Genomic DNA, 11815 nt, shown 5'->3' on the forward strand with positions numbered 1-11815 from the left:
TTTAAGGTAAAGTTTTTGGAGGTTGTCAGAGAAAATTCTTGTAGTAACTTAAAACCAGAACACTCAGAATATGCTAAATACCGTCATAAGACAATTTTTTTTTTTGCTTACCTTAGACAAGCATTGCAGGTGTTTCCAGTGAGAAGATGTTCATTGGGAGAGTTTTCCTGGGTGTTCTTTCCCATTTGTAACTCTGCTTTACATGCCTTACTTTAGGCATTTCAGTATCTGTGGATGTGATACAACATTCCTGTGTTCTGTTCATGCTCGTTCTTTAGCACCCAGGGTTGGGTTTGTAAGCTAGACTTGGGTCACTTCACTTAACTCTTCTCTGATGCTATTTTTCATGTGAAGAAAAAGAAATTCAATTGTTTACATGCTCCACTGGAAAGACAACACTGACTTGAAGTTTTCTGCAGTGCATTTTTCTTTTTCTGCTCTGCACTGCATGGTTTGTAGTGAAATACAGCATTTGGCCCCTTAATTCCAAAAGCAATGTTGCTTTCGGTAAAGGTTAATGCTATTTTGGCAGCAGTTGTTGGTGTGAGTTCTGACAGTCTGTGTTTGTAAGCTGGAGGATGAGGCAGTTTTACCACTTCTGGAGGTGATGCCTGTGGCCTTTTGAAAAGTGATGTGTGGTGGTGGTTCCTTCTCAGTTTATATTCATGAAAGTTGTTGGAGTGTACATGCTGATGGAAGTGAGATATTGCTGCTTGACAGAAGTACAGGATAAAAAAGGAACAAGAAGAAAGAAGGAAAGGACTGCAGGGAGACTTTCACTCTGCTGTGATCTGCAGCACACAACCATGAATCTGCCAGGGAGAGGCTGAGGGATCTGAGGGAGCTCATCCTGCAGGAAATAAGGCTCAGGGGTGGTTTTCTTGCTCTCCACAGCTCCCTGGTGGGAGGGCAGAGTTAGCTGAGGGTTGGTCTCAAGGGACAGGACCAGAAGAAATGGCCTCAAGCTGTGCCAGGTGAGGCTCAGGTTGGATATTGGGGAAATGTTTGGCCAGGCACTGGAACAGGGTGCCCAGGGAAGTGCTGGAGTGTCCCTGGAAGGTGTGTGGCAACTGGGAACAGAGGTGAGCAGGATGGTGCTGGACAGGGTTAGTGGTTGGACTTGATGATTTTAGAGGCCTTGTCCAGCCTTAGTGATTATGGGATTCTTTTGGGTTTCATGTTTGTCTCTGCACTATAACCAGTTCCTGATACAACAATACATTTCTGTAGAGAAGTAAATCTTCTTCTGCTATAACCATGAGATTTAGAGCTAGTTTTATAAACCTGACCACCACCCAGCCCTGCCTACTGAGTATGAAGAGTTTTGGTTGTGTGAGTGGTTTGTGCAGTGCTGGCACAGCCCCACTGCTCTGAGCCCAGCACAAGTGTGTGCTGGGGGCCAGAGGGGATTCAGCACAGCCCAGAAAAACAGTTCATACCCTTCATGTATAACATCAGTTCATGCAGGCCTCTCTGCAGAGCCTCGCTCAGCTCTCCTCACTCCTTGTCCTCCTCTAACCAGAACTCGACAAGACAAATGTCAGCTTGCATTTTCTGCACCATAGAAGGTCACCAGCTGTGGGAGGAAGCAGCAAAACATGAGCTCTGGAAATACTGAAGTCAGAAGTAAGGGAAAGGGTGTGGCTGAGGGATTATTTAGGAAGTAAGGGCTTGCCAGAGGAGTGATTTGGCCTATTTTAAAATGTCTATCATCACTTGAGCACTGATCATGTAATGTAAAATGGGATGTGCCTTGTCTTTGCAATGCTGTCTTGATTTCTCTTTCCAGATGTTTTTTCCATAGCATTACCTGTGTCTGTAGCAGTCAGAAAGGCATATTGGTCCTGGGAAGCAATAATTTTCACTTGATATCTTTCCTCTGACACTTGGTTGTTGATTGTGTTCTCAGTCTTCTAAAAAATATGGCTTTATTCTGTGTAAAATGCACTTCATATATTAGCACAGTATTTTTATTCACTTATTAAGGCCAGGTTTTTAATGATGGGTGAGTAAATTAATGAATATTGCCTCCATTTTCATCATCACTAAAGATATGCAAAGAAATTGTTTCTTTGGATGATAATCTTTGTTTTACCATTTTTATATTAAAAAAAGAAGCATGTTGCAAGTCCTGAAGTGTAGTTCAGTTACTGCAGTAGTGAAACAGTTGTGGAGTTCCTAACCTAAAAGGATGCTGAAGTGTATCCTGCCCAGCACAGGCTGCAGGAAACACTCCAAGCAGCATCTGAATTCCCTGTTTCCCTAGGAGAACCTTGCAGCCTGCTGTAGCATGGGCTTTTTAGTAAGGACAACCATTCTGTGCTCCTCTGTTTGATCCAAGCACCAAAGGAAACTTGTCCTGCTGCTTGTGTCTGGCTTTTGCAGTTGGACTCCAGCTCCAGGTTGGACAGGGCTTGGAGCAGCCTGGGGTAGTGGAAGGTGTCCCTGCCCATGGCAGTGTTTAAACTAGATTATGTTTAAGGTCCCTTCCAAGCCAGGCCATTCTGAGATTCCAAGACTGAGTTATGCTATTTTCATTGTGCCTCAGTATTCCTCAGAGCAAGGCAGTGAAAATACTCTGCAGGAGGTGCTGAGGTTTTCAAAAGTATTTTGTGTGACAGTTACAGAGACACTGAGAGCCAAAACTTTATGAAATGAGCACAATTAAAAAAAATTATCACAATCAGTATTTTACCCCTAGGCATTCTATATCCCAGACTTGATGCAGTGTAAATCCCAGTGCTCAGACAGGGATTTATGTTTGGAATCTGTGAAGTATCTAAAGGGAGCAAGGACTGTATGCATTCTTTGTGTTTTCAGTTTTCATATTCAATTTTGTCCCTGCCCATGGCTATGGCAAGCCAGTGCACATGCCCTTTCTGTCAGCAGGGTGTTGCCATTGGGCCAGGGTTTGAAGGACAGGCTTTTCCTTGTGGTGGTGAGGTATGGAGGTCTTGCAGAGAATCCTTGTTGTGCTCTGGGAAGGATGCTCTTCTCCCTGCCAGGTGTCTTCTGCAGGTACCAGCTGCTGTTTCTGGTGGATAATTTCTCAGTTTGGCTTTCTCCCATTGAATGGTCCTGTCCATCTCTGGCATTAGAGTGCTGTAAAATGCATCACCAGACATGTCAGCAGGGGTACAAGTTATAGAATCTGCTCCTGTTTAAGGTCATTTTGCTCAGGATTACACTGAGTGTCCCCTAAGCTGATCTCTGAAATTCTGGCAGGTGTCACAGCTTATCTACCATGGTCATGTGCTAGTCAGGAGGAAGGGTTGAAAGTCTGGTCCATTGTGATTAACTGCTGTTATGTCTGGTAGATGTTACTTGTTTCATTAAAAAGAAAGTGTTTTTTTGTTTTTTGTTTTGTTTTGTTTTTCCCTCCCTCTTAGGTGGAACGTATTGGGTATTCAAGGAGCCTTACTTAGCCTCTTTGTGGAGCCAATTTACTTCTCTAGCATCATCTTGGGGAGTTTATATCATGGGGATCATCTATCCAGAGCCGTTTACCAGAGGATAGCAGAGATAGAAGATCTACCACCTCTTTATACACTCAACAGACCTTTACTTAGTGGCAAGTATCTAATGGAGAAGGCCGTGCCGGTAACTAAGTCTGTTCCAGTAGCTTTGTGATTTTGTAGTTCTCAAAACCTTGCAAACTGTGTGCTGTGAGTAAACTGCTTGCTGCTTGCAATAGAGAAGTTGTGGTCAAAATATAATACAGACACCCAGTTAGAAATACCATAGCAAGGACCTTTAAAAGTTGGGAACAGCTGGGGGTTGAAACCTGGGGTGAGTTTTCACACCATGCCTGTCTGGAGCATGCCCAGGGAGATGTGAGCAGAGTTGAGGGCTTAGGGAAATCTCCTCCCACCTGTGGAATAGTGTGTTAGCACTCACTGTCACTTCTCCTGCACTGCGCATTTTTATTGAGTGGTCCCTTCATCTCTCAGTATGCCAACGTGATTCACAATTCAGAATGGACAAAGATAGCACCTCACCTGTCTTCATTTCAAAAATGGCTTGTTTCAGTAATGCTCTGAAAGCTTTAAAACTGAAATCTCATCCTCCCTCTCACTCACTGTGTTATTGCTTTGTTCTGTAGAGGTTAGCTTTTGGCATGTGTTTATTTTCCAGGGAAGAAAAAAGCAGCTCATAATTTTAAAGCATGTTTAAAGCTTGACGTGAATTTTAAAAAAAAATTTAGGGAGGGAGTGGGGAAACAAGCATTGTGAACAATGAGGATTTCTTTAGGTAAGAAAGATAATTTTTGGTAAGAATTCTCTGAACTAGGATGTATACAAATGTTAAATAATGTATTTGTCCTTATATTAGCAAGTAAGTAACAGTTGCAACACTGTACCAAATATCTAAGAGTTTTATGGGCATAGTAGTTGGTGTATGGACTGTTTCTGCCTGATTTTGGGGAATTTTTATCAGTCCTTCAAGACAGCAGGTTTGTGGCAGGGTGAGAAGCATTTTTGTTATCCTTTTCACAGCATGTAACGGTACCTTGTTGTCTTGAAAATCATCTTTCTGCAATGGTGCTATCATCTATTTCCCATGAAAGAGAACCATCTGTTTAAACAGTTGAGCCAGGACTTGCTGTGCAGCAGAGAGAGTCTGGAAATGTTCTCAGCTGTGGAGTTTTCACAAAAATACACATCTCAAAAATGTACAGCAAGGTTCTCTAGGAGCTTGGGCAGAGAACTGTGTTGATGTATTTTCTTTTACTGGTTCAGTCTGGAAAGGTGATTTTCTGACCTCTGCTGTTGGTTTCATCTGGGGCATTTGTGTAGCTCCCCATGTGCTCTTGGATTCACATATTTTTCAGTGTATTTTTACCTAGAAGAAGCATGGCAGAAATACCTGTCTGCAGTTCTGTGTTCTTTCTTGTGTCACACACACACACACCCCTCTGAGATTTATTCCCACCAGGGGGATGAACTAGAACAGAAATACCTGTGTTGCCCCACTGTCCTGCCTGTTTAGCTGAGAAAGTACTGTAAAAACAGATTTTCTTCCTCTAATAAAGCAAATTTCATGTCTGCTGGGTCACCTGCATTAAGTCAAAATTATTTTGAGATACTATTTATACTGCTAAAAACTGTCTTTTTATAATCTTTGTTTCTTTATAAGAGACTTTTATGTGGCCCTTTTGGCAGCAGATTGAATCCTAGAATCATTAAGGTTGTAAAAGACCCCAAGATCATTGAATGCAACCATGAGCCCAGAAATGCCCTGTCCAGCACTAACATATCCCCATATATTCAATTCCAGTGGGGAACAGGCATACCAGAGCAGATGTTTTTCACCTGAGGGATGCAGGAAATCTGTCTGTTCATAGAAAACTCCCTCCTGTGCTGACTCTTGGCAGCCTTGGTTGCAGGATCCAGCTTTTGAGGGCAGTTGAGCTCTCCCCTGAGAGGTGGCTTGAAGAGAAGACAGGTTTGAATCTTGTAAATTTGTAGGATAATTTGAAAAAAAATTGATTTCTCAGTCAGAGTGAGGGTGGTTGGATAAATCAGCCAATATCAAGTTTGCCACCTGCAGGGTGACCTGCACAAACTCTTTTTGAGGGGGAGCCAGTGTGGGAGATGGGCATGGAGGAGTTCACCTGGGCTGAAGCCCAAGTCAGGTTTGAGAGATCTTTGTGTTTACAAATCCTTAACACATCTTTCAGTTGTTCATTCCTGGTTCCATTTTTTTTTTTAATGCTTTCAACTTTTGCCATCCACGGCCTCCTTGAGTAAGGAGGACTGTGGAATGTGCCAAGGTTTGTGCAGAGGAATTTCCTTTCTGCTGATTTCCTCAATTAGGTGTTCCTCAGTGCTCTGTGAGATCCAGGCCATAAGCAGTGGTCATGACACTCAGTTTTCTGTACCTCTCAGATATTCCTTCCTACATAAAGGAAGCTGAAGTGTCTTAGTCTGCTTTGTTGTTCCTTGCACAGAGATCCTTTCACATTTTTGTGATCATTTTTGTGCTAGTGAGACCAGGGCAGTAGCTGAAATTCAGGATAGAGCAGCAATACTATTCCCTGTACTGGCATATATTCTGTTCACTTCCCTGATCCTTCACTGATAATTCCTGACCTTCACTTTGATTACTGTTGGTGACTGGCCTGACCTTTTGGTAGAGCTGAATATTAGAAACTAAAATCTCGTTCCTGAATTCTAATACAGAGCTCCAAGTCCAGCACTCCTTGTCAAAGATTGCTTTGAGTTTTTTCTTAATATGCGTTGCTTTATATTTATCTGTGAATAATTTAATATCTCTTTTTATTGCCTAGACACCCAGTATGGCAGGTTTTTTTCTGCTACTTTTTGCCATTGCTCCTCTTATTTGCTGTTTAAAAATAATTTAGTATCATTAATGATCCTACCTCCATTTTTCCCCCCCACATATCCCAGGTCTGCCCTGAGCTGGAGGCTCTCCCAGCTGTGTTCACTCTTCCCAAAGAGATCATCTTTATCCAAGTGTTAGTGAATTTGTTTTTAAGGTAGACAAAAATAAATCCTTCAGCAGGACTTCTGGTGATTTTTTTATTTGCCTGTTCCCTTGGTACCTTATCCTCCTGTTCACATTGGTGTTTTTCAGCTTCCTGTGTCCTTTTTCATGAAGCTTGTTTTAGCTTTCTCCTCAAAGAACTGTCAAACTTTATTATTTATATAAGCAGTGGCACCAAGAGCTGTGACCTTTGCTTTTGTTTATTATATCCCTTTGTAATAATACTCAACAATAAGTTCTGAGCAAGGTTCTCTAAATAGCTTTAGTTCCATGAGTTTTGAAAGAAGAGTAAAATATTTGATTTTCTATCCTAAATTTCTGTTTCTAATCTAAGCATATTGTGCTGTATTCATGTCTAGATTTTGATGGGGAAGATAGGACCCACCTAAAAGTTTATCAAATGCTTTGATTTTGAGATGACCTTTATTCCCTGCCCCTGCTACTTGTGATCCACCATCACAATGACATCTCTCCAGGGTTCTTGCATGCACATAAGCAGCTGAATGGGTTGTTATTAATTAAATCTATTTGAAATTCTAAATCTGGGTTGGTTTTGGTGGTTTTTAAAAACATTTAATTAATTCATCAAAAAACAAGGAATAGAATCATATAATTGCAGTGGAAATGTAGTGCATGCTGGATGTTCAGCTTTCTCATCTTTATTTGATTTGTTTGTGGGACTGGTTGTGATACCACAAAGCGATTTGGAGTACTTGATGACCTCTGTCTGATCCCTGTACTTGTTTAATAGTGTATGGAATGAAAGAGAAAGTAGTAGTATAGATGTCATTTAAGGAAAAAAAAGACAAAAAAATTGTCATGTGGCATCAATTTCTTAGCACTTTTGCCTCAGTACTTTTGGTGAAACCAACTTTTGTGCCAATTCTCATTTTTTCAGCTTATATTTTAAGAAAATGGGGAATAGTAGGTTATTTTCTGTTATTATTCAGTTAATGATTTCTCATCAGTCATAGTGACAAGATTGATCCAAACCAAGGCTAAAAATACAACAGCTTCAGTAGTTTATATTTCAAAGGGTTTCTTTGTTTATTAAATGAGGAATTGATGATAGGGAGCAAACTTCATTTTGCTGGGTCATTCTGGCCTTGTCCACTCTCAGTGCTGGGCCAGAGGTGCCATGGGACTGAGCCAGGTGAGCCAGTCCTGCTCCCAGGTGTCCAGCTTTATTGGGTTGTATTCCAGATAGCAGCCAGAAATGCATCCTGCTGTGTTGCTCATGTTCAGTTTCCACAAATTCTTTAGATTTTATTAAGTGTAGGACCTGGCCTAACAGTGAAATAAGTTCTCAGTGGGAGCTGCCTTAAAGTAAAAGTGGGATTTATATTTACTAGAAAGAACAAATTGCCCTGGTGCTTTGTTCTCTCCTGGTGAGGTGACTGAGACATCTTAAACAGAGTTTTGCCACCCCTGCAATGTCTGAGGAGTTGCACATGCATGGCAGCAGCTTCTGTGACCTTCATTTTGTATAGTCCATCTTTGTTTGGGGTGTTGTGGGGAATAAATCCTGCCCTGGGCAGGCAGCCAGACTCGATTTGCACTTGGGTTGGATTGTGGTGGCTTTGCTTCTCCATCCCTTCTGGTAGAGCCATAGTTGGAAAGTGTCACATAATTTAACACCTGAGCAAAGTGATTTGAGTCCTGTTTGGAATCCTGTGGTTCCCTGTCTCTGGGCTCAGTGTGCAGCACTGGGCCTGTGGAGTGGGGAGTCAGCTGGAACACGGTGGATTTGTGCTGGAAGACCCAAATGTCTGCCAGCTCTGGCTTTGTGGAGGCTGCTGAGCATGGGGCTCGCTTGCAGTGGAATCACAGGATGGGTTGTGTTGGAAGGGACTGTAAAGCCCATCTCCTTCCACCCCCTGCCATGGGCAGGGACATCTTCCACTATCCCAGGTTGCTCCAAGCCCCATCCAACCTGGCCATGAACATTTCCAGGGTTCATAGCTTCACGTCCATTTGGGAATGAGGTGAACCCCATGAACTCCTGCCACAGAGCTCTCCATGACCTCCCCTGCCAAGGAGGCTGCTTCTTCCAGCAGTGCACACTTGCTGTGCTGGGAGGGACAGAACTAGAGACCACTTTAGCCAGAATGAGAGTGAGATGTCACTCTGTCAGTGAGGGAGAAATCTGCAGGAGAAAACCCTCAAAATATAAGATCTGCTTCTAAGACTGTTCACCCTCCAACCCAAAACCAAAAGCCAAGCATTTGTATTTATTGTCATCATGAAATACCACTTTTCTTTCAGGTATCAGCAACGCAGAGGCCCGCCAGCCAGGGAAAGCCCCCAACTTCAGTGTGAACTGGACAGTGGGAGACTCAGGCCTGGAGGTCATTAATGCCACCACGGGCAAGGACGAGATGGGGCGCGCGTCGCGCCTCTGCAAGCACGCCTTCTACAGCCGCTGGATGCGCATCCACGCCAAGGTACAGCCCCAGGGCACCCTGACACTGCTCAGGGCTGAGGGGAACGCCTGCGTGGGCTTTGGGCACTCAGAAAAGTGCTGTGCTTCTGGCCTTCCTCAGCCTCTTACAAGCTGAGCCTCCTGCTAGAGCCATACAATCATTAGAGCTGGAAAAGTCTCCTAAGATGGTCAAGTCCAGCCATCAACGCAGCACCACCACCATGATCATGTTCAACCATGCCCTCTAACACCACATCCACATCAAATGTTATTGGAACACTTCCAGGGACGGCGAACCCACTGCTTCCTTGGGCAGCCTGTTGCAATGTTTCCCAACACTTTCAGTTCATGTTTTTTTTCCTTCTATCTAATTCTCTAATATCTAATGAGTTCCCTAATATCTCAGCCTGTTTTAAGCTGAGTCTTGTGTTTTCCCTAATATCTAATGAATTCCCTAATATTTAATTCCCTAGTGTCTAATGAATTCCCTAATATCTCATTCCTTAATATCTAATAAATTCCCTAGTATCTCTGTTTTAAGCTGAGCCACAGAATCACTAAGGCTGGGAAGGGCCCTTAAGATGGTCAAGTCCAGCCACCAACGCAGCACCACCACCATGTTCACTTTAAACCATGCCCTCCAGCACCACATCACCAGGGATGGAGAGCCCACTGCTTCCCTGGGCAGCCTGTTCCAATGCTTTACAACCCTTTCAGTGAACTTTTTTCCCTAATATTTAATGAAATCCCTAATATCTAATTCTCTATCTAATGAGTTCTCTAATATCTCAGCCTGTTTTAAGCTGAGCCTCGTGTTTTCCCCAATATCTAATGAATTCCCTAATAGCTAATGAATTCCCTAGTATCTCAGCCTGTTTCAAACTGAGCCTCATGTTTTTCCTAATATCTAATTCCCCAATATCTAATGAAATCCCTAATATCTAATTACCTAATATCTAATGAATTCCCTAGTAGCTCTGTTTTAAGCTGAGCCACAGAATCACTAAGGCTGGGAAGGGCCCTTAAGATGGTCAAGTCCAGCCACCAACGCAGCACCACCACCATGTTCACTTTAAACCATGCCCTCCAGCACCACATCACCAGGGATGGAGAGCCCACTGCTTCCCTGGGCAGCCTGCTCCAATGCTTTACAACCCTTCCAGCGATTTTTTTTTCCCTAATATCTTATCTAATCCTCTGGTGCAACTTGAGGCCAGGTAGCTGCTGCCTCATGCAGTAACAGAGAAGAGCAATGTGTTTGTTAACTTAGTTTTTAATGTGATGCTGTCTGGTCCAAAATGTATATTCCTTGGTTTATTGCTGAGTAGGCGAAGGATGCTGTTTCCTTTGAGCTTGCATTTGCATTTTAATTTATTTGGAAGGATAATCTCATTTTCACTGCTGAAGTTTCACTCGTTACTCTCAGGAAGAAAACTTCCAGTAATTATGCCTGTGGCTTTTTGGCCTCAAGGTTTTGTTTGATGGATCTTTACCTTGTTTTCATATTAGCTGTTTAAATACTCAGTCACTCTGGTGCTGTTTGGCCTAATGGGGTCTTGTCTCTCTCCTTGTCTTGTCTCTGACCCCACAGCTTTCCTCCAGCTTGCGCTCCAAGGTCCTCAAGCCCAACCTGTACCACGACACCAAGCAAGGAGCCACGGAGTACCAAACTGCTAAAGAGTGTTTGTTTAAAGCATTCCTGAAGGCAGGACTGGGAGCCTGGGTGGAGAAGCCCATAGAACAGGATCAGTTTTCTCTCACAGTCTGATTGACAAACTGCACATCACTGGGGAAGGGGAGTTGTTCTGGAGATTCCTGGTGTCCAGCGTTGCTTTCTGGCATCTCCACAGCCGTCAAAACATCCCTCTGCTCTTTGGAGTTGGGTTTCTTTGGGTTTTCTTCGAAACTTCACAGTAGCTGTTTCTGTTTTGCCTAAGTATTGAAACTCAATGATGATGCAACACATAATTGTATATTTTGTTATAGGAAAGTAATTTCTGGTGTATTTCTAGAAATACTTTTACTGTAGAAAACTTGCAGTAAGGCTGTCCTTACTGTATACAATGACTCATTTTTTCTGGGTTAAAATAATTTCTTTTTTAATTCAATGTCATCAAGTGCATGAAGAAATTAATAGTTTCTCTAGGTTTTACACCACACTTTTAGGAAGTAGCTTAATTTTTAAAAAAGAAGATAGGTGACAAAGCTGATTCTACTCCTCTGTTAACTTGTTTTTCAACTGCAGATATTTTTAGTACATAGACCACAGAGGCGGAATGGAGTCTGGACAGCTAGTTTTTTTTCCCAATTCCTTGCTCTTTAAAACCAGCTGCTGAAAATTTCATGTCTTTGATGTATGTATTTATTAGTCTGTGAGCCAGTTTTTAACATGCAGCTTTTTATTCTGTTTTTAAAAATACATTTACCTCCCATTTATACCCATTGTGAAGTCTTCATTTTTTTTACCATTGTAAACTGGAAACATCAAAATAATTATTTGTAAATTAAAAAGTTTAGTCTATCACATGCAGAAGCCTGTTTAGAAGTAGATGATTTGTGTCTCCCAGGAACTCATCTGAATACAATCTTAACTGTAACAGCAATGTAACAGCTTTAAAGAAATCTGCTCATTTTAAGGGCACCAAGCCTGAGTTGCCAAAACCAGTGACTACTTGTTGGGTATTAATTGCTCTCCTCTAGAAATTCTTGTAACAGAGAAACCAATTCTTAAAACTTATTTCCTGTGAGTTATATCTGCTTTCAGCCAAATTGTTGTGTCTGAGATTCCCTTTTGCCTTTGGGCTTTACATGTGTGATGGGCATCATGAAGCTAATTAGGTAAGTTGCCCTCAAACGTGTGTCCATCTGTTCTGACTGTTCCTTTAA

At 42.4% G+C, this 11815-nt stretch overlaps 1 protein-coding gene across 2 annotated transcripts in view; it reads left to right on the forward strand.

The window, feature by feature from the left end:
- The window catches only part of ADARB1 (adenosine deaminase RNA specific B1), a 59954-nt gene extending 48589 nt beyond the window's left edge, over positions 1 to 11365 (forward strand). For both annotated transcript variants that reach the window (XM_074548145.1, XM_005486936.4), the window contains 3 exons: positions 3390 to 3571; positions 8773 to 8951; positions 10521 to 11365. In XM_074548145.1, coding sequence (XP_074404246.1) covers positions 3390 to 3571; positions 8773 to 8951; positions 10521 to 10697 — 538 coding nt within the window. In that variant the 3' untranslated portion in view covers positions 10698 to 11365. The remainder of the gene's footprint in view (positions 1 to 3389; positions 3572 to 8772; positions 8952 to 10520) is intronic.
- The last annotated feature ends 450 nt before the right edge of the window (positions 11366 to 11815 follow it).

This window comes from Zonotrichia albicollis, chromosome 10 (genome assembly GCF_047830755.1).
Source record: "Zonotrichia albicollis isolate bZonAlb1 chromosome 10, bZonAlb1.hap1, whole genome shotgun sequence".
NCBI classification, from domain to species: domain Eukaryota; kingdom Metazoa; phylum Chordata; class Aves; order Passeriformes; family Passerellidae; genus Zonotrichia; species Zonotrichia albicollis.